This window comes from Lithobates pipiens, unplaced genomic scaffold (genome assembly GCF_037356315.1).
Source record: "Lithobates pipiens isolate NorthernLeopardFrog02 unplaced genomic scaffold, aLitPip1_a1.2 Scaffold_10, whole genome shotgun sequence".
Taxonomy (NCBI): Eukaryota; Metazoa; Chordata; class Amphibia; order Anura; family Ranidae; genus Lithobates; species Lithobates pipiens.
Genome location: NW_027507686.1, coordinates 207,694,981 through 207,718,818, shown reverse-complemented (window position 1 = coordinate 207,718,818; position 23,838 = coordinate 207,694,981). Strand labels below are relative to the sequence as shown.

Genomic DNA, 23,838 nt, shown 5'->3' with positions numbered 1-23,838 from the left:
TGCCTGGCTAATCTGATTTGACAACATGCAAGGAAATTCCATGTTCCTTTTTGGTGCTTTAATGCACTTTACTGAAGGCGGAAAAAAGAAAACATTTCTAATGATTAGCAGTCAGGAAATGTGAACAAGATTTACTCAGTGAACGTATTTTGTAATTATAGAAAGAAATGCCTTTGTGATCCCAATGCCCTTCTGTTTTTTTGGGAGTAAAATATTGCCATTTTCTAAAATACAATAATTTTTTTTTTTAAATAACCAAATATAATTCATTTATGGGGTAAAAAAAAACAATATCAGTAGGGGAGGGAGCCTCGTGCTCCACCATACATGGGTAAAGCTGGCCACACGCATTAAGATTTATTTTGTTTAGCCCCATGGGATGAGAAAGAGAAATCACTTTATTCCAACAACCACGCTAAACAGTGTGAATGGAAAATCTACCCTATTCTATTATGACAGCTGGCACCCGCGGCTGTCAGAGTATCCAAACAGTGCCTACATCTGATTGGATGTGGGCCTGTTTGGATGAGGATTTTTTTGCTTTGCTCCTTCAACAAAAGCTGTTTTAAAAATTGACATTTTGTTTCCTTTGAGAAAGTTTATCATCGCATCGACTGGCTCTTTATCAATGAGAAACTGACCAGCATCCTGCTAGACATGCAAATAAATTCTCTCAGATATGGACCCCGTAGATACAATATGGCCGTCTGTCACTGTCCATGGAGAACTCTAACTCATAGTAGTCCAGAAATGGGGTGCTGGTTTCTGCCATTCCAGACGATCTCTCCCCCTTACCCCATCTCTCTTTACCACCTTCCTACTGTGGATTTCCTTCCTTTCTCTGTCCTCCTTTCTTATTTCCTTGTTGCAGATAACGCTGTTTATTCAGACTCAATGTCTTGATCTGATTATTGTTTCGCGGCCTGAGACAGCATTACCTGGCTCATTGATACCTATTCTAACTTGCAGGCTACAAGTTTTGTTTATTAATATGCTATGTATACTGTTGGATGTTTTTACATTCTCAGCAGCTATGTTCTAGCTGTATAACATCTTCTTGACAATTTCAAAAAGCTCTTGTATGCCATATTTTGTACCTTAAATGTTTTCAATAAAAATCTATTGAAAAATTGCCTTTTTTGTGAGCCAAGTGGCTCCCACTTAACAAGTTTCAACCGATTTAGGGTATAGCTATCTTTGGTCTGCATACGGACACCTTTATTCAATAGAGTTACTGGGGACTGAAAGTAATGTGATTAAAGCAGTGAGGGGGCACCAGCAATAAAAGGAAAAGCTGCATTGCTCAACAAGCAAATGTTTGCTTTAGGCTTGCCATATTTTTGTATTAATATTACCATGACAATGCTACAGAAGTAAATTGTCGGAGAAGCAAAAATAACAGCGCAAAACTAATGTTGTTGAGAGCTGAAGGAAAGAAGAAATAAGGAATATATTCTAAAATACACAAAATAACCACATATACCATGTAATTCTCCTTCAATCTCCAAATTGTTCCCCCTACAGTGCCTTAAAAAAGTATTCATACCCCTTGAAAGTTTCCACATTTTGTAATGTTACAACCAAAAACTTAAAAACGTGGGATTTTATGTGATAGACCAACACAACGTGGCACATAATTGTCAAGTGGAAGGAAAGTGATAAATGATTTCCAAATTGGTTTACATATAAATATCTGAAAATTGGGGTGTGCATTTGTATTCAGCCTCCTTTACTCTGATACCCCTAACTAAAATCTAGTGGAACCAATTGCCTTTAGAAGTCACCTAATTAATGCTAAAGGCAAGGATTTTATATACACGCACCTGTTCGAATGTAGATGGAATGCCTGGATGGCTCATAGGAATATTTTGAGTCCACAGGTTTAAACACCAATATAGCTGGCCAGACCTCATAGTATTATAACACTCAGGTATACCCTCCCCCTATATCTAGTAAGATACGCAATGTTAGATATTAATGATCTGTATACGTTCTGTTTTTTCTTTGCTGATTTCTTGTATGCTTCAAAAAAATTGTTTTTTTCTGTTTTCTCCTTTTTGTTATTATCTTGACTTTTATAAATGTATCTATCACACTTATTATACAAAGTATACTGTCAAGTGACTGTAATATTTAATTTGTCCCATTAAAAAACGTTTGTAATAAAAAAAAAAGAAGTCACCTTCTTTTGCTCATTAGTAATACATGGTACATATTCACTATATTTTGTTATGACTCAATATGTGTATATGTACCAATAAATATGATATTATTTATCAATTTTGTTTTCATCACCACAAAGCCGTGTGCTTCATTTAAAGTACCAAATGTCCCCTCTTTTTTGTTTTATCTCATGGTTACTGTGAAATTATGTGAATGCATCAATGCAGTGCATGTTATCTCAGCTTGCAGAGCCTGGATTCATTGAATGAGTTTACCAAAAATGTAAATATTGCAGAATATACACCCTAATGTTACATAACTAAGCTCCATTTCATGCTGAATAAACTACATTTTTAATGCATCTTAAATAGAAAACTATCTTCAGATAGATTTTTAGTCCAAAAGCATTTTATTAAAATAAATTAGATAAAAATCTGATATAAGTAAAAAAATAAAATAAAAAATCTTTTGTTTTTTTATTTAATTTTTTTAAATCATTGATTTTTATCCACCCTGCAGAAAACACAGTGCAACATCCAGATTTGAGCTTAGCCCCCCTAGAATGCACAATGTGAAGCCATCTTTCAGACATACAATGGTTGTCTCTGTGGTTTGCAACTGCCAATACTCAGTCGTACTGTGCTCAGCCCTGGATGCACCTCGTACCCTGTATATAATAATTCACTTATGTTCAGAGCTGAACCTAGTGTTGATGAGTACTCATAGTTGTATCTTCCAGAAAGAGCTACCATCTGGAGGATGTGTTCAGAGCCCTAAGTGAAGGAATGATCACTCAGGGCACAATAGTAAATTCCATGAACACATGCTACAGCACAGTTCAAGCACAAGAAAGGGACAGGTGACCAGAACTCCATGTACACTTTAGGCACCATAGCTATCTCCTGGATGTGCAGACAAATTAACTCACCATGATAGTCTTTGTATAATGGATTGGATTCCCTCTCTGAGCCGATAAATGATTCAAGGCCAACGACTGTATCTGACAAGTTTCTTACACGCACTGTAATTGCTTTATTCTGTAAAACAAGCAAAACAAAATAAACATTGAGGAGGATGTAATTAGTGTTTGCAGGATAAATCTGTGTCTTATCAATGAGCTGCCAAATAGGCAGAAATAAATCCACACTATAAAGCTTCCCAATGTGCGGTGATTATATAGAGCGACTTGTAGAAGAGAACACATAAGGCATAATAAGAGGAAACTATTCACTGTATTCTACTGCCTTAAAGCCTATATCCAGGCTAATGATGACCTTCCTTCCAGCTCCCTCTAACCTATTCTGCATTTTTTTTTTTACCTTGTAAAGAAGGATATATTGATCTAAATCTGTAGTCCAAGACCTGTGTCTGTGCAGTTTCTTCATGTGGGGGACAAAAAAAAAAAACAGCACTGCAGATGTGCCCATGCCACTTGGTCTTGGACAGTTCCATAATGCTCATGTCATCACTGCAGAATCCTCTACAGGATCCTGAAAGACCATGCTGCTGGGCAGCCAATTAGAAGTGCCACGCCACACAGGCATTGTTGTGGACACCACAAGATAGACCCTGCCTCCCACAAATATTATCCACTTCTGGATCCAGAAAGACCTTGCTGCTGGACAGCCAATTCGAAGTGCCACATCACACAGGCAGTGTTGGGGCCACCACAAGAAGAAGGACCCTGCCTCCTGTAAATAGTAGAAGGGACTGGAGCATCACATAAGGTGAATAAAAGGGAATTCATTTTTTATCTTTGCCAGCAATCGGGATACAGAGGTCTGGGGAGCCCAGAGATCAGCTTAAAACAGAACTTCAGCTATACTTTTTTATTTTTATTTTAGAGCAGCTTTTCAAACTCTATCCAGTATTAGTACTGCTGCACCCCTATTGGAAAGATTTTACCTCACTTTCTCTAACAAAGACAGGACAGGAAAATGAGTCACCCAAAGTGCGGGGAAAAAAGTAAACTTGGACAGCTGTCACCAGAAGAGGTGTCCACTTTAGAAGATATTTCCTATGTGCCTGATTTGTAAAATTTTGCATTTCCCATTTCTGTCTCTGTGACAATGGTCACCAAGTGAAAAGTTGGCATGAATCATCCCAACAGGGACACAGATATCCATAAAAACCTGACAGGTGTTCTAAATCTACTCTATCCAAATTTGGATAAAAGTGGGCCCTTCCTGTCAAAAGTGATATTTTAGGTTGGCCCAAATTTGGGAAGCATTATTTTAACTTGTACTCTTAAAACACTCAAAGGCATTACTGTAACTCAGTTTTTTGTGTACAAAATTACTTATGATTAACCACCTCAATACAGTGCACTTACAACCCCATAAGGCATAATGAGTCTTTTGAACGGTTCATTTTTTTTCCAGAAGTTTTTGGAAAATGTAGAAAAAAAAATTAAAACGCATTTTTGTACACAAAGTTGTCAATTTAAAAGATACTACATATAGCATGTATATAGCAAAAATTACACTCCAAAATACATTCTGCTACTCTTCCCGAGTATGGTGATACTACATGTGTGAGACTTTTACACAGCATGGCCACATAAAGAGGCCCAACATTAAAGCAGTACCTTCAGGCATTCTAGGAGCATAAATTACACATCTCATTTCATTCTTACCTATCATACTTTTGAAGGTTCTTGAGCACCAGGACAGTGGAATTACCCACAAAATGACTCCATTTTGGAAAGCAAACCCCCCAACGTATATTCTACCAGGCATGGGCTGCAGATAGGTACTTGGGTGCACTGATGGGCTTCAGATAGGTACTGGGGTACTCTGATAGGCTGGAGACAGGTAGTCAGGTAACTTGATGAACTGCAGACAGGTATTCGGATACTCCGATGGGCTGATGACAGGTACTCGGTTACTCTGATGGGCTGGTAACAGGTACTCGGTACTCATATGGACTATGACAGGTACTCAGGTGCTCATATGGACTGTGACAGGTACTCAGATGGACTGTGACAGGTACTTGGGTACTCAGATGGACTGTGACAAGTACTCGGGTACTCAGATGGACTGTGACAAGTACTCGGGTACTCAGATGGACTGTGACAAGTACTCGGGTACTCAGATGGACTGTGACAAGTACTCGGGTACTCAGATGGACTGTGATAGCTACTTTGATGGGTAGTGACAGGTCCTCTTTGTTGGGGGGGAGGGGGGCGCAATCGGTGTGTGCAGGTGTACACTGTAAGCGGTAATTATCGGTGTGTGAGGAGAACTGGTAACATCTTGTTAACGCTCTGTATTAACATTTAGTGATCGGCTGTGAAAGGCTCACAGCCGATCGTGTGGTAAACCGGCTATTGGCTGTTTCCCAGCGTCGATGACTAGCACTGTTCCAGAGAAGACGCTGCCACCAAAGTGCGCAAGCATGCGCCATGCAAAGTGCACATGTGATTGGCTATGACTTCATCACGGCGGATCACGTGGTAAACAGTCATGCCCAATGGCTGTTTACCCCACTCGGTGGCGAGCGGTGTCTCCGTGACACGCCGTCACCAAAGGTACAGGGATGCACAAACACAATTGCGCACATTCCCTGTTTAAATGGACGGACATCATATGATGCCCGCCCAGAACGAAAGCCAAGCCACCTGGCCGTCATATGACAGCTGGCGGGCAGCAAGTGGTTAATGAAATGCAAGACTAAAAAAAGTGACCGGTAAATGCGTATGGCACGTACTGCCTGTGGTATTGGTAAAAATGGCCACCCCTGTAGTCAGGCAAATATAGCTGGGTTGGTTGAAAGGCCAGATGGAAGGTCTAGGGTGGGATAATATGTAGAAGGAGACACTGGCAACATAGAAGGGGGCATTTGCACGTACGCATGATCTCCTGGCAGCGGTTAGATGCAGCAGTAAGGGATACCTAAAAAAATGTTGATAAGCACTTTTGCTACAATACAGCAGCCATTCTAATAAAATAAATAAGGTTGGCCACACTTTAGTATAAAATTAAAACTGCTAGGCCCTAAAGTGCTACTAAACCCATGACCCTGCATTCACTATATCTGGTCTCCCACGGCACATGGAAATGCAATTATTGTAGCAAATATAAAACTGCTAAAACCTTTTTTCATCAGCAGTTAGACCAGTCTTGTGAATTGTATCAGTGTCTTGTGAAAGTTTGTAGGAGGAGTTTTCATTCTGCTCTCACTGCCCTATAAGACTGCAGGACCCCTGACCCTCTGTCGGGACAGTGCTGATCGGGCCCCGTGCTGATCACATATACCCTCCCAAGAAAAGAAAAAAAAACCTCTCTAGCAATACACACCAAACTGAGCATGTGCAGAGTGACTCCAAAGGCTCTGTCTCATCAGGTGGATTAGGGACAGTGGAAGAAGGGGAGGATCAGAGACAAAAAAAGATCAAACAGCCGTTTTACACAATACAGGGGCTTAACCACTTAGGTGCCACAGTGAGTATAACAAGCTTTACTTTACTGCGTATACAGACTAATTTTACTGTTGTGGGTTTAGTAACACTTTAAAGTAAACCTGTCTTAAGAGAAATATAGGTCCTGCGCAATCTCTTTTTTAAATTCAGGGCAAGCAACATATGTATTATATTTGTATGTTGCAGCCCACTGTAAATAAGCAATGGGGTTCAATCAACTTTGAATGTCAACACACATCTATAGAGTTGTCATGACACATGATATACCATTTTGTTTATTAATCATTATATAGTATCTTTTTTTGTATGAACAGGATATTTTACACTTATGTGTTTTCCAGTCCATGTACTGCCAAATAAGTAATGTTTTCTATTTCCTGTTCATAAGAAGAACGATCCATAGATACACTCCTTATGCCTGAGAGGAACAAAACACTACCTAGTAACCTTTAATATTATCCTTGTGATCATACTGGTTTCAAAGCATCACACAGTGTGCAACTTATCTAGCACTCTGCAGACATAAAGGGCTGCAGCATGCTGTTCACCCAGTGTGCCAGCACTAGCAGGGCGGACAAGCACTTACTGTTAAAATTACTTTCTGGTCCCTGATGTGTGCTTCCAGCGCACTATCAATTATTCATATGTTTCTGAAAGATTAATAATTAATAGATTTTTATTAATTGCACATAAAAATTGCTTTTAAGACCATCCGTTTAATTTTGAGTTGGTAAAACCTCTTGTCTCTCTGGTTATCATTAGATAACAAGCTGTTCAATTTTTAACATTTCAAATGATTCAGGGGATGGTTAACTTTGTATTTAGGGATCGAGATGCTTTAAAACATACCTATAGTGTTGACACTTTTCTTAAAAAAACAGGAGCTCCCTAAGCATTGCATACACATAGAGAAAGAGAAAAGGAAAGAGGCAAAATACTATCCAGGAATTCCTGTCCCCAATCAGGGCCGGCGCCTCCACTAGGCAAAATAGGCAGCCGACTAGGGCACGCTGCCACCTAGGGGGTGCAGCCACAGACCCATGGAGCTGCAGGACACTGCGCGAGGGCCCTGGCTGGTAGGGCTTGGACCTTTGACAGCAGGATTGAGGAGCGGGACAGTGAAGGCGGCAAGGTGCGGGCAGGATCCTGGATGACATCTCGGCTCTAGCTACTGAGCTAACATCCCCACAGTGCGAGTAGGCAGCCAGCCCAGGAGATGGAGACCATGGGAGGGAAGCAAGGATGGGCGGGGAAAGCAACGATAGCCTGGGAGGGAGAAGACCTCCGAAGATGCAGAAACAGCGCCCCCGGGGCCTACCAGATGCTGGAGCCCCTGAACGCCTTCAACCTCCTTGCCCGAAGGACAAGCTGACCTGGGACCAGAGAATAAGGGCGGGTGGGAGGCACAGGCAACCAGGGACCGCTCCACCTTTGAGACCCACTTAAAGGAGTAGAGCACCTCGGTGACTGCAAAAACGGGTCCTGCCTGCTGCTGGTCATCTTGCTGAATGGTATCACACACACCATCCAGCAGACAGGTCTCTCTCTGTCACCCCCCTCCCCTCTCTCTATACCCCCTCCCGGCTCTGTCACCCCCTCCTGCTCTCTCTGTCACTCCCTCCCTCTCTCTCTGTCACTCCCTCCCTCTCTCTCACTCCCTCCCTCGCTGTCAGGGGGTGTATGAGGAATGCATGGAGTGTACTGTGTGTGTAGGGAATGTATGAGCAATGCATAGAGTGGCTTAGGAGGAACGCACGGAGTGTGCTGCAAGTATAGGGGGTGTACGAGGAATGCATGGAGTGTGCTAGGAGTATATGGAGTGTATGGGGAATGCAAGGAGTGTGCTTAGAGTATAGGGGGTGTATGTGAAATGCATGGGGTGTGCTTAAATTGGAAAATTTTCCTGTTTTTAAAAATGGAAAACAATTTTTTTTTGGGGGGTGCAAGTAGCTGGTCTAGCCTAGGGCGCAGAATACTCTAGCATCGGGCACTGTCCCCAATGGTGCAAGTCACATGACAACCTGTTGTGCTAAAAAGGGAGGTTAAGAGATCAGGCAAAGCAAATTATGGTCCAGTTCTGCCTTAATGGTACATTTTCAGAACTGAAAATTAATCCTTGCGATTCACACAGTCTGCCCTGCTCAGTGCTTCAGTTTGATCTAGGTAATCCTCTACTGCACCCCGCTCTCTTTTGTCAGTAATCTGGGATTTAATGGTTGTAATGCAGGAGAGGTATTCTCAAACATACCTACTGCAAACCTCTTCAATAAATAAAACCAATGCCAATGTACTCACAAAGGTACACTACTGTGCCTTGAAAAAGTATTCATACCCCTTGACATTTTCCATAGTTTGTCATGTTACAAACCAAAAGTGTAAATGTATTTTATTGGGATTTTATGTGATAGACCAACACAAAGTGCCACATAATTGTAAAGTAGAAGGAAAATGATATATGGTTGTCAAAATATTTTACAAATACTGCATGCATCAGAAGCAGTCGCAACACAGGAAACGTGCCCATCTGCATAGGCACAGCTGACGTGTTTCAAGGGCAAAACCCTCTTCTTCGGAGCTCTGGTTTTACTTATTAACCACTTCCCGACTGGCTCACGTACATATACTGCGTCAGGTTGGCAGCCCTGCGTGAACCGCCGTACAGGTACGTCAGCGCCTTTAAGAGCCTTAGCAGGCTGCACGTCGGGGGACCAGATGCGAGTAGCCGGTGATCATGATGCCCGCTGGGGATCTGTGTGTGTAAACAAACAAATCTTGGTTTAGTCAGAGGAGGAGAGATAGATCGTCTGCTCTTAACTATTAGGAACAGCGATCTGTTAACCCTTTCCCGCCAGTGACATTCCTCATACACCCCCCTATACTCAGTGGCAGTTGATAGATTCATGCTATGCCTGAATCTATCCATTCCTTATAGAGAGTGGAGAGGATGGGGGGGGGGTGTCACTCGGGTACCCCTAATGGACAGGCTGCCCCTGGTTTTTCCTATCAGTAGCACTGACAACAGTGTGTGCTTTAAATAGGTCCTTCTTAAAAAGTTTCAAGTCTCCTTCACATTAGGCATTGTTGCATGAATTATTAAAACTCATTACTGTGCATTAATGTACACTGTATCAATGCAGCCTTTTAAAGCGCATGTATAGGGAAACATTTTTTCACTTTGAATAGAGTAGGGAGATCGCCAATTACTTTCTGTCATGGTCAAGCAGGAGGAAGTAAGAGAAAATCTCTAAAAATTAAGGAATTTTCCTTTTATACAATTGTAAACTGAACATGTGACCCAATTGGAGGATTTGCCCTCTATTTTTATTCTGGGGGCAACTTAAAGTTTAGAATTTTTCTTTACTTTCAGTCCCAAACACAGTGGTTACCAGGACAAAGACAGAGTAAATCTCCCCAACGGGGACAGAGACAGCAACAAATATCTAATGGGGCATCAACACTTCACTACTTAATACAATCCAGCAATGGCTGGCAGGGTTGAGAACGATGTTTATATGTGTCACATGCTATGGAGAAATAAAACCTGTTTTTTTCAGAATCAATACTAGGTTCTGGAACCAGGAGACTTTGTAGAGCTTTGAGAGGGATAAAGCCTCTATTCCCAGGTACACATCTTACCTAGCAACCAGATCAAATTATTAGTCAGCTGTATGTAGGTCTTTTGTTTTGGGAGCTGAGGCTGAGTGCCGCTTCTAGCCTGCCTGGCCATCTCCAGAAAGGTAAGTTATCGACTGTACAGAGACGGACTGTGTGTCTGGGTGGATAAAAATAGTAAGGAGGCTGAAAGCATTAAACCAAATTGTGTGAGACGGTGGGAACCACTGCATGGGCTACCCTTCCAAAAAAAGGAAATTTGTTATGAATGAATAAGTGGGGGTGGAATGCTCTAAAATGCAAGTTGGTGAGTGGACTGAGTCTTTGAAGCTCTACAGTTCAAGCTAATGCAAGAAAATTCATAGCTCCTTATTGGCTTACCTTAAAATCTTTCGAACCCCTATTCAGTCCATCATGAATGCTCCTGCCAGACTCAACCACCTTACAAATCCCTCAGCATCTGCTACCCATCTCTGCTAATCCCTCCATTGGCTGCCACTTTTTCAATTAATGAAACTCAAATTACTAACAATAACTTACAAAGCCATCCACAACTTTGCCCCAAGGTATATCACTAACCTAGTCTCAAAATACCAACCAAATCGTTCTCTTTGTTCCTCCAAAGACCTCCTGCTCCCTAGTTCCCTTATCTCCTCCTCCAATGCTTGCTTTCAGGACTTCTTTAAAGCCTCTCTCATCCTTTGAAATTCCCTACCCTAATCTGTCCTATCTCCAACTCTATCCAGTTTTGGGCTATCCCTGAAAACTTTCCTCTTCAGGGAGGCCTAGCCTGCTTCCACCTAGTAACTGTACTTTTATTTTCTCCACCAGCTCACCCCCCCCCCCCTCCCCTGCCCACGCGGTTATTATCTCTTGTATCACTTGACCCTTCCTTTTATATAATAAGCGCTAACAAGCAAGTCCTCTGAGTCCTCCTGTATTGAATTTTATTGTAACTGTATTGTGTGCCCTCACGTTGTAAAGCGCTGCACAAACTGTTGGCGCTATATAAATCCTGTATACTAATAATACCTTTTATTAGTGTAGCAAACCACATGCTATGACTGATGTGTTGTAGCGTGGGTACATTGCCTGCTACTGTAACAGTATGTTAGGATGTCATTGAAAATAAATAGCATTGCAACGCACCAGGATGAGTGCTATTGAGCGTTGCATGCTAAAACATGCATTTTGCAGTGGCACAAAAGATCTGAATGAGCCCTGAATGTGACCGGTGATAACAGAAGCAGAAAGACATTCAGTTATGTAGTGTAGTCTTCAGGAAGTACAAATAATGTATCAATGAGCAATTTGTTGTCTACCTCTTCAGACATGGGTTAATTTTAATAAGTAAATTACAATGCAAATAAAAAAACAAAAGAAGATAGCCAGTCTACGGTCATTTGTGCTCTATCATCTTCCAAAACTGGTTAAAAACGTATGCAGTAAAACTGTTTTGGATAGTGCAGAGAAGTGTTGGCGCCTCTGTCAGGTTTATCCCTTGTACCCCTATCATGGAGGTTTCCCTTAACTCCCTGGGAGGACAGCAATTGATGGGACATCTCTCAAATGAGAGATGCACCCGTAACTGTTTCGCCTTGCTACTTGGTGACTCAGGTGAACCCCTAAACTCTTCAAAGCCACGGAGAACCTTTTTACCCTTTTTTTTCTTAGTTTCGATTTAAAATGTATTTTATTCTGATAAGATCTTCCACTCAGATTTTATCTCTGCCATCAATGTCAGTTGTGTTGAGTGGGTGTGCATACATTAGCTAATGAGTTTGAACCTGCCAAAAACAAAGGTGTTGCAGTGTTTTAAGACACACTATTTGCATGTCATGATTTCATGGAAAACAGCAGAACCTGCACCTGCATTGCCAGCGCTTGGAGCTCTCCAATGAGTGGCAGTGACCTGTGTAGAACTTCAAAAGAGGATCAAGCGTAGAAGCACACAATAGCTCTGCAACTGGTACATGGCATTGTATAACAATGGTAGAAACATTATAAATTAGCAGTAGTTGAAGAGAGCGACGCCGCTACAGCGATTCTGTCACATCATCGTGTGCTGGGGTGGTGGGAATCACAGCTTGTAACTACCAGGCTTTTAAAATAAAAGCTTCCTCTTCTCTATGACAGCAGCGATAAATCACAAGTTTATACAGTAGTAATTCTTTCTACCTGGAATGCACAATGGACATTGTGTATTAAATGTAAATGTAAGAACTGCACTTGCAGCCTATAGCATCTTTTTTTTTTGTAATTTGCACCAGATTGCTCAAAGTATGACATCTGTTTATTTTCTAGGGGCAGCAAATCTTTTATGACACATTGTATGTCATTGGTCACAAACATTGGTGGCATTATATGGCAAAAACTGACTCAAGATATTTAAGATCATGTGACAAACTCAGTGTGTATGGCCAATGAAAGATCGTGAAGTATTGAAATATTACTGAGATTTTTAAGGTGTATATAATAGTAAAGAGATGCATGTAAAAGAAAAACACTTTATTTTGACATTGGTTAAAAAATGTTTAAAAACTATTTTACAGCAAATACATGTATTACAGTCCTTATGGCTACAGCATGATTGATGTGGTTCCCAACATGCTTCAACCTCAACCAAGGCTTCCTCAGGGGATGCTGTCCACTTAGAAACAAAAGCCCCTTAATTAATACAGGCCATTACTGTATTAATCCCAAAGCTGGGTAAGGATTAGAGGAGTTCACATCGTCCCATCTTCTTATTATATAGCAACATTTTAATGAAGGTCCTGGCATTATGTTTGACCAAGGTTATTCTGTCTCATCCACTCTGACCAGTCTGGGTTTATGCCAGGCTAAGGAACTCATGACAATATAAGGTCTATACAGTAAAACCTTGGATTGTGAGCATAATTTGTTTCGGAAGCATGCATGTAATCCAAAGCACTTGTATATCAAAGTGAATTTCAACATAAGAATTAATGGAAACTGAGATGATTTGTTCCACAACTATCTATTCATAAATCCTTCAGTTTATAGTCCATATAAAAAGATTATAGCAATGTGATAGGGTGTATAACCATAAAATGTCTATCCACAAATAGCAGCCTCCACAAGGGATTAAAAGCAAAATCCAGCAGGAGCTGGAGAGTATAAAATAGAAGAGAGGCGCCTCTAAGTGTAGCAATATGGTTACATTTAATGACGGTACAACATTTAGCAATTCACGTGGTTGACGATTAAAAGAGGTACATCAAAGTATGCAGGCATCCGGGGTAAAGCTGTTCAAAGTCTGCAATTGTGACCGGGAAGACTACCCTGCAGTAGAGCGATCTAAAAAAAAGAGGTTTAAAGTGCTCATGGAGCGCAGCGTGGAAGGGATGACGTCGATGGTGGTGTGGAGGATGGTCTATGTGGACAGCTTTACCCCGGATGCCTACATACTTGGATGTGCCTGTTTTAATCAACCATATAAGTTTCTAAATGTTTTACCTTCATTAAATGTAACTGTATTGCTACACTTAGAGGTGCTTCTCTTTGCTTTTATACTCAGTTGTGACATGACGCTACTTGTATATCAAGTAAAAATTTTGTTAAAAATTTTGCTTGTTTTGGAAAACGCTCTCAAACCAAGGTTTACTGCACATGCATATTTACCGAGCTTATTCTTGTAATCATATTGCTGTTGTTATATTATTAAATGTGTTGAAAACCTTTGACTGGGATTTCTTTGGCCCTAGGTTCCTCCAGTGGGTCCAGCTCTTATACTGGATGCCTCAAGCCAGGGTTCGCACCAACGAAGACATATTTGCTCCTTTTCTCCTTCAGAAATGCACTTGCAGGTTATAGGCAGATGATGCCATGATATAGCTGGATGGGTTACCAGCTTCATTTCAAACATTATTACAAGTCGAAGAGGACTTCTAAAGAATCTTGGAACAACTGGTGAGCTGGGAAAAATCCTTTAACTTTCCTATAATAGCCCCCTCCCGTATGACCATTTTCAGCTTTTCCAATTACAAATTACAGATCATCTGAAGTACACTATATTACCAAAATATTTGGATGCCTGCCTTTACACAAGCATGAACTTTAATGGCATCCCAGTCTCAGTCTGTAGGCTTCAATATTGAGTTGGCACACCCTTTGCAGCTATAACAGCTTTAACTCTTCTGGGAAGGCTGTCCACAAGGTTTAGGAGTGTGTCTATGGGAATATTTGACCATTCTTCCAGAAGCGCATTTCTGTGGTCAGGCACTGATGTGGACGAGAAGGCCTGGTTCACAGTCTCCGCTCTAATTCATCCCAAAGGTGTTCTATTGTGTTGAAGTCAGGACTCTGTGCTCCTAAACCTTGTGGACAGCCTTCCCAGAAAAACTGAGGCTGTGATAGCTGCAAAGGGTGGGTCAACTCAATATTGAACCCTATAGACTAAGATTGGGATGTCATTAAAGTTCATGTGCGTGTAAAGGCAGGCGTCACATTACTTTTGGTAATATAGTGTATATTTGGTTTATGGTCCACAATGACCTTTCCAAATTTTCACCCCTTAATCTTAATCCTGTGCTTATGCAAATGGCAGCCAAACGCCAGGTGCGGAACTCCCTTCCCCTTAATCCTATTTACATAGTTGGTGAGGTTGAAAAAAGACACAAGTCCATCAAGTCCAACCTGTGTGTGTGCTTTTACATTGTATATCCCTGTATGTTATGGTCGTTTAGGTGCCTAATTGTTTTTTTAAATGATCAATGCTCCTGACTGAAACCACTGCTTGTGGGATAGAATTCCACATCTTTACCTCTCTAACAGTAAAGAACCCAAGGTTAAACTGCTTCTCTTCTAATTTTAGTGAATAGCTGGGTGTCTTTTTAAATTCCCTTGCGTGGAAAAGTTTTCTCCCTATTGTGGAGTCACCAGTACAGTATTTGTACAATTAAATCATATGCCCTCTCAAGCGTTTCTTCTCCAGAGAGAATAGGTTCAGTGCTTGCAGTCTTTCCCCATAGCCGAGATCCTCCAGTCCCTTTATTAGCTTTGTTGCCGTTCTCTGGACCCTCTCCAGCACATCCTCCCTGAGAACTGGTGCCCAGAACTAGACAGCATACTCCAGGTGCGGTCAGAGCCTTGTAGAGTGGGAGAATTATCATTTTATCTCTGAAGTTAATCTCCTTTTTAATGCATGTCAATATTCTGTTGGCTTTGCTTGCAACAGCTTGGCATTACATGCCATTGCTGAGCCTGTCATCTACTAAGACCCCAGGTCCTTTTCCATCCTTGATTCCCCCAGAGGTTCTCCCCCTAGCGAGTAATTTGCATTCATATATTTGGCACCCAAATGCATTATTTTAAAATTTTCAACATTAAACCTCATTTGTCATGTAGTTGTCCACCCCATTCATTTGTTTAGATCTTCTTGCAAGGTTTCCACATCCTGCGTAGAAGTTATTGCCTGACTTAACCTTGTATCGTCCGCAAATACTGAGATTGCGCTGTTCATCCCATCCTCCAGATTGTTTAGGAATTAAATAGGATTGGTCCCAGAACAGAACTTGGGGGGACCCTGCTTTCCACACCAAATCATTCTGAGTACTCCCTATTTATCACCACCTCTGAACTCACCCCAGTAGCCAGTTTTCAATCCATGTACTCACTCTTTGGTCCATGCCGACAGACTTTAGTTTGTACAGTAAACGTTTATGGGGAACTGTATCGAATGCCTTTGCAATATCCAGATACACCACGTCTTTTATCTAGATGGCAGCTCACCTCCTCATAAAAGGTAATAGGTTGGTTTGGCAAGAACGATTCTTCATGAATCCGTGCCAATTACTACTAAATAACCATTTTTATTACTAAAATCTTGTATATAGTCCCTTATCATCGCCTCCAAGAGCTTGCAAACTAGTGATATTAGGCTAACTGGTCTGCAGTTCCCAGAGATATATCTTGGCCCTTTTTTAAATATTGGTGCTACATTTTCTTCAATCAGCTGGCACCATTCCAGTCAGCAGACAGTTCGTAAAAATTAGGAACAATGGTCTGGCAATCACTTGACTGATTCCTTAAGGACCCTCGGTTGTAAGGCATCTGGTCCCGCTGACTTATTAATGTTACGTTTATATAAGTCTATTTCTAATTCTAGCCTCTGTTAGCCATGAGGGTGCTTCCTGTGACGTGTCATGAGGATAAACATTGTAGTCTTGGTTACTGAATCCCCCTGTTTCCCTCATGAAGACCGAGGAGAAGAATAAATTTAAAATCTTGACCATCTCTCCATCTTTTGTAATCAGATTCCCTTCATCATTCTTTATAGAGCCAATATGTTCTTTCTTAATATTTATATACGTAAAAAAATTCATCAGTTTTTTTTATACTCTCCTCCGCTATGTGCCTTTCATGTTCTATCTTAGCCATCATGATTGCACCCTTACATTTCTTATTGCATTCTTTGTAAAGTTGGAATGCTGATGATGACCCCTCAGCCTTGTATTGTTTTTAAGGCCTTTCTATTTTGCTTTTATATGCATTTTTATGCTGGAGTTAAGCCACCTAGGACTTGTTATCTATTTTAAATGTATTTCCCATTGGGATGCACTAGCCAATACCTTTATTTATTATGCTCTTAAAGCACTCCTATTTTTTCTTTGTTCCTAGCAAGAAGTGTAGTTTAGGGTAGTTGGCTCTTTTGAAATTCAGTGTCTGTGTATTACCCTTGTTTTTCCTGTTTGTGTGATTTATGCTGAATCTAATTGACCTGTGATCACTGTTTCCTAAATTGTCCCGTATTTCCACATCTGCAATCAGGTCTGTATTGTTAGTAATCAGTATTTCTAGTATTGCTGTCTTGTTTCTTGTTCGAGCATTTACTATTTGACCCATGAAGTTGTCTTGCAAGACATTTAGGAAATGGCGAGCCTTAGACAAATGCACGGTTCCTTCCACCCAGTCTATGTCTGGATAATTAAAGTCCCCTATTATAATGACACTTCCAATCCTTTCCGCCATTCCAAACTATGATAGGAGGTTTGCCTCCCCCTTCTCCCTCTGGTAACGGTGCCTATAGCATACTCCCAGTATTACTTTCCCCTTGGTTTCCTCCCTTTGAAGCTCTACCCATAAGGATTCCACCTCCTTCCTTGCTTCATTAGTGATGTTGTCCCTCACATGTCCCTCTCTGTGATGGGGAATACCCTTGAATGGTTGCCAGCCAATCATGAGTTATGTTGAACCAAGTCCCTGAAATTCCCATAAAATTTAAATCCTCCTCATACAACAGCCACTCTAGTTCTCCCGCCTTGTCAGTCAGACTCCTGGCATTAGTGAACAAGCCTCGTAGTTTTGTCCGGTCGCATACTATCTCCTTGTTGGTTGTTCTGAGGTTGCAATTTGGACTTGTTAATTTACTTATCTCGGGTTTAGGTCCTTTAGTCAACCTACCACTAATGCCCCCAATACTACCCTCTGAAATCTGTTCCATGCTGGCTATCTCTATGTCTGGACCCTTCTCTCCCATCACCTAGTTTAAAAGCCCCTCTAACCTTGTGTCCATCTTCTCTCCCGGCCGAGCTGCACTCTTCCCATTTAAGTGCAGTCCATCCCTGCTAAAGAGTCGGTAACGGACTGAGAAGTCGGCCCAGTTCTCCAGGATCCCCAATCCCTTCTTTTCTACACCAGCTCCTCAGCCACTTGTCTACTTTCCTAATCTCCCTCTGCCTTTCTGGTGTGGCTCTAGGTACCAGTAGTATTTCAGAGCATACTACCTTGGAGGTCCTATTCCTCAATTTATCTCATAAGTCCCTAAAATCAGTTTTTAGAACACCACATCTTTCTCTGACTTCGTCATTGTTGGCAAAGTACATCATGACAGCTGGGTCTTCCCCAGCCCCTTCCAGAAATATGTCCACCAGCTCCGCGATGTGCCGAACCAGAAACCCAGTAAACAACAGAGTTTGATGCTTCAGTTATCTGTGACAGATCACCCTCTCTGTCCTTTTAATAACTGAGTCCCCTACCACCAGAATCTGTCTTTCCTTTCCCTTGGCTTTACCCCCGTCCTCACTAAAGTTTTTTCCCCAGACAGCTAGGGGTGGCACTCTGCTCCAGCAATGCTGGTCCTTGACTGGTTTCCCCAATATCACACAACAGGGCATACTTATTAAGATGTTCCAGATCAGGACTGGCCTCCCTCACTCTTTCCCCTTTTTGACTGTCACTCATCTACTCTGCCCTGGTGCACATCCTTGTCTCCACTCGCCTTTGTGCTGGCTCCTGTCGGAACCTACCAGGTATTATTGGCCGCATTAAGCTGATCAAAAACATTTCTTCTTAAATATTTGTATATTCTGCAAGCAGAGATTCAGATATTTCTATCTTTATTTGGAAAAAGTCCCAACCCAGGATTGCTAAATCGCCCAATACAGGCTGCCACAGTTGATGATGGATTAGTTGCCCCATGCCTTTATAGTTACTGTATTGAGCTTCCCAATTATCATGGCTTGTGTAACACGATTCATGACCTCAGATGGACCAAGATTGGGGGTTTTCCAGGCAGCTGCAGTAATTTGTAACAGAAGTTTAAATTGAGTAACGCCAACGTCAGGGGGACGTTGACAGTTTCATCCCGCACCACAGAAAAAAGAAGAGAAACATCAGTACAAAATCTGTGGACTATTGGGCATGTCTACCAGACATGTACGTGTGCTCCCAGTTCTTTGCAGCCCTGAAAGCACTCTGGAGGATAGTTGGGTACATTTTTGCTATTGTTTTTTAAGCAACTGAATGTAGCTCCAACTTACAGAGCTGTGCGCAGCTGTGGGCCCGGGCCCATAGCATAACATACAGATGCTTTCAAATCCAAAAGGAAAAAAAAAATGCACATTACAGATCAGAAAACAGCACAGCATTAATGTGCATGAGCCCTTATGCAGCCACCACTGGTAAAATGCAGCATTTTACATTATTTTCTTGGATTTTTTTACAGTTCAAATACTTGTTTTCTAGACAGAAGATCAACATTTGATAAAGAAACATACAACCAGGTAGTCTTATCAATCATAAGTGAATAAATCAAAGACAGTTAGACTGACTGACCATAGCTAATAAAAAAAAATCCTGATACACAATCCGGTCTTTATATTTGTCGCTTTCCACAAGAAAAAAAAAAGATTTAATTCAACTGAAATGATAATACGCCAGATAAAAGTTTCCCAAATAAATTAGTTGTTTCAGTTTAATGATTTTGGAAGCAAGTTTGCTTCCAGCACAAATAATTGCTAGTACCCAAATCTCAAACTGAGCATCCAGCTGATGTCTACAATAAAGTGGCAGGTTAAAAGATACTAAAGTTTAAAATCAGCTTAGACTAATCCCATATTGAGTGCAAAATTATAGCTTGTCATCAAACACAAGCTGGCAATCCAGGGGCCAGATGGGGAACTGGATGGGAAAGAGAGTTCATGCAGGTGGGAAAGTGGCAGAGAGTCAGCGGAAGAGATGACTGCGCCTTCTGCTGGTCGCCACCTCGTCGGATGTACTTGGTTAACTGCTTCTGCAGAGCTCAATTATTTATAATCCTCATGGTAACCTATGTAAGATGTCCCAACCTGAAAAACTCCTTATAAACATTTGCAAACCCAGAAACCTTGTGCCCCAATTTTCCTGTAAGCCTACTGCTTCAATCAACAAGGGCCACAGGAAAACATAAGGGACAACTATAAGCAGGTAAGTAATGTAATCCCAATATGTAATTACAATCAACTTTAATACATTATTGACATTTCTATAGTCACTTTAAATCTTTTCAAATTTGTAGTTTTCATTCAAATAATACCCAGTGATCCTGCCATGAAGATCCCTTTCTGGTATTTCCTATTATAGGGTGACAACAACTCCCAACTGTGCTCCTGTGTTTTATCCAACTACACAGGCTTCCACTTCAAGTGGTTGTTTCAACACACATTACATAGTTATTACCATCAGGACTGTGGCCCACTCAGATGCCATACAACCATTGATCATTGATGGAGTTTATACACGTAGAGAGGAAGTGGCAGTAAAAAGGCTGAAGATGATCAGCAGCACTGGGATGCAACAAAGGATAAAAATAGTATTTTATATATTTTTAAAATGGCAAATATTTATGAAATACAGTGCTTTGAAAAAGAAGTATGGGATCTGAAAAACAAAAACATTCACAGTCAACAAGGTAGATGCAGCACTGATCCGATCCTGCATCTGTCCCCCACTGGCTCTGCACTTAGAACTGAGCAATCAAAGGCCACTGATTGCTCAGCTCACATCATTCTGTGAGCAGAGAGCCTGCTCTGCACCTGCAGTACTGGGCTGGGGAGGGGGTGGGAGAGGCTGGCTCAGGCTCTTGGTGGATCGCTGAGAGCCTGAGACAGATGCTGGTCCAGGCTTCTGGGTGGATCCGGAACTTATACAGGTGCATCTCAGAAAATTGGAATATGATCAAATAGTTAATTTATTTCAGTAATTCAATTCAAAAAGCGAAACTCGTATATCATATAGATGTGTTACACACAGAGTAATATATTTCATGCATTTCTTTCTTTTAATTTTGATGATTATGGCTTACAACTGGGTGAAAACCCAAAATTCAGTATCTCAGAAAATTATATTACATAAAACCCCCAAAAAAAAGGATTGTTGGCTTGCTAAAATACATTTACAGTATAGTATGCATGAATTACTGCATCAATGTGGAGTGGCATGGAGGCGACCAGCCTTTGGCACTACTGAGGTGTTATGGAAGCCCAGGATTCTTTGATAGTGGCTTTTAGCTTGTCTGCGTTGTTGAGTCTGGTGTCTCTCATCTTCCTCTTGACAATATCCCACAGATTCTCTATGGGGTTTAGGTCAGGCGAGTTTGCTGACCAATCAAGCACAGTGATACCATGATCATTTAACCAGGTATTGGTACTTTAGGCATTGTGGGCAGGTGCCAAGTCCTGCTGAAAAATGAAATCAGCATTTCCATACAGCTACTCAGCAGAGGGAAGAATGAAGTGCTCTAAAATTGGTCAAGAGCTGCACTGACTTTGGAGTTGATAAAACACAGTGGACCAACATCAGCAGATGACAGGGCTCCCCAAATCATCACGGACTGTGGGAAATGTTGCATTTCATTTGGAAATCAAGTTCTCAGAGTCTGGAGGAAGAGTAGCGAGGCATATATCCAAATTGTATGAGGTCCAGTGTAACGTTTCCATAGTCAGTGATGATTTGGGGAACCAGGTCACCTGCTGGTGTTGGTGTTTTATCAAGTCCAAAGTCAGTGTAGTCCTCTACCAGGAAATTCTAGAGCACTTCCCTCTGCTGACCAGATCAAGATGGCCAAAGATGCCAGCAGCAGATCAATATAGGACAGTGCAGCCTTTGCAGTGCTGGAAGGGTCCCTTTGACAGGTAAGCCTGTCACAATGTGCAAATATGCCGTGCATAGATGTACATCATGGCAAAAGCTCTGGTTGCCAGCAGCAGTTTAAATCTGCTTTAAATGGCTTCTACCCAATACTGTCCGTTTATGCTCATATAAGACTGTAGTGAGGATATTGGACAGAAAGCTCCTCCTTGGGGCAGGGATAAATGCTGATGATTCAACATCAAAAAAATACTAAAAGATGAAAAGATTAGATTTCCAGAAAATCTTTGTAATTAAACAGAAAGTGTCAAAATAAGTACATCCAAATACAATGGAAAGATATTAGTAAAATAAACACCGCTCAGAACATTGAACATTTTTTTGATGCTCTATTGTCATACAACATTGAATCAAAGTGGATTTAATTTTGTTTTTTGACACTGATCAACAAAAATAAACGATTTCATGTCAAAGTGAAAACAGGCACATTGATATAAATTAATTAGAATGAAAAATGCAAAGTAACTGACTGCATACGTTTAGAAAGAAGTTACTTTTGTTGATCATTGCCAATAAAAAAACAAAGATAAACCCATGGGAATATAATTTTATATGACATTTAATATGAAAACTTCCTAGGTGGAGAATGTTTTTATAGAATATATGTATGTACAGTATGTGTGTAAAATGAAATGTAGGTGTAGAAATCGGGCACAATTTTAGATGTGTACAAAAGCATATGGATTGCATCTTTACTATTAGTATCAGTGACACTATACTTTTCACCTGATATTCAATGTTAGTATTCAATGTTGGGATGTTGCTGGAATGCTTAACAGCTTCAATACTGGCCACTTTTACCCCCTTCTTGCCCAGAACAAATTTTGTAAATAAGTAATTTTTCTCCTTCACTGATGTGGGCTGGTGAGGCTGCACTGGTAGGCAGTAGCACTGATAGGCACTGATGAGGTGGCACTAATATGCAGAACTGATAAGTGGCACTGATATGCAAGCACTGATGAGCACTGATAGGTGGCACTTATGGGCAGACAGGCAGTGATGAAAGGCAGCACCGACCTGCATCACTGATGGGTACAGACTGGCCTCACTGATGGGCACTGTTGGGGCTGCACTGATAATCAGGGCAATGATGATCAGTGCCCTGATTATCTGTACAGGTATACCCTGTGAGGAAATGCCCAAAAAAAGTCCAGCGGCATACAACCGCTTGCTGTGCATAGTTAGTCTCTGACCTTCAATGCTATTTAAGTTTTAGGGCCCATTCACCCTATGTGCTGCATTAGCACACAATTTATTTTAAATTGCTTGGCAGTCCACTTTAACCCCTGTGCGCCAGTACCTCTCGGCCCTTTAGGAGGTTTCAGATTCTCAGGACTTATGATCATGTGACCGCGGCCATTGGTTGTCACGGCCATCACATGAACGGAAACCTCCCAATCGCAAGAAGCGATCAGGAGCTTTGCGTTAGCTGTTGGTAACTGTAAGCGCGCACTCACAGCACAGTGGTGTTGGCTACTTGGCCTGCAAATATGCGGCCTCTCGGTGCCAAAGCCCACCCGCCGAGAAACCGTGTATTTGTGTACTGCCGGTGCCTAGGGGTTAAAGTAGATGTAAAGCCAAACTGAAAGAAATTTAGTTAGCCAAAGCACTGTGTATCATAAACAAGTGCCATTTTGTTTTAAAGCAGTTGTAAAGAAGAATGAAGAATGGAAAAAAAAACAAAAAAACTGTTAAGACAACGGCATAATGTGCTAGTATGCATCACATACTACCTTACCTTAGCAAGAAGCTCTTCCAGTGGGGTCCGCTCACCACTGGAAAGGCTGACATCTTCCCCTGGTGTTTCTTCTGGGTTTGTGGGGTCAGGCACTGTGAGTGGCCGGAGCCGCAATGGCAAAACTTGCACACATGCACGTGGGAGCCACCGTTTCCAGCACATGCTCTGAAGGTCTGGCACTGTAAGCTGGACCTTTAGAGCATATGTGCCGATTATGTCATCAGCTCCATGCACTCTGAATATCTCCAAACCTGTGTTTAGGACATATTCACAGTACCTACAGGTAAGCCTTAATATAGGCTTACCTATAGGTACAAATGGTGTAAAAGAGTTTACAACCACTTTAAAGGAAAATCCTTTTTTTTTTTTGTATCCATTTTGCATTCCTCACTACCCATATATTTTGCCATTCTAACCTCTAATATTTGCAAAATTGGCCCTTTCTTAGTTACCAAAAACACCACAAGGCCACTACCTC

At 41.4% G+C, this 23,838-nt stretch overlaps 1 protein-coding gene across 2 annotated transcripts in view; it reads right to left on the bottom strand.

The window, feature by feature from the left end:
- The window catches only part of ELP4 (elongator acetyltransferase complex subunit 4), a 522,158-nt gene that overhangs the window by 209,482 nt on the left and 288,838 nt on the right, over positions 1-23,838 (bottom strand). For both annotated transcript variants that reach the window (XM_077460872.1, XM_077460873.1), the window contains exon 8: positions 3,092-3,200. In XM_077460872.1, the coding sequence (XP_077316998.1) occupies positions 3,092-3,200 (109 nt within the window). The remainder of the gene's footprint in view (positions 1-3,091; positions 3,201-23,838) is intronic.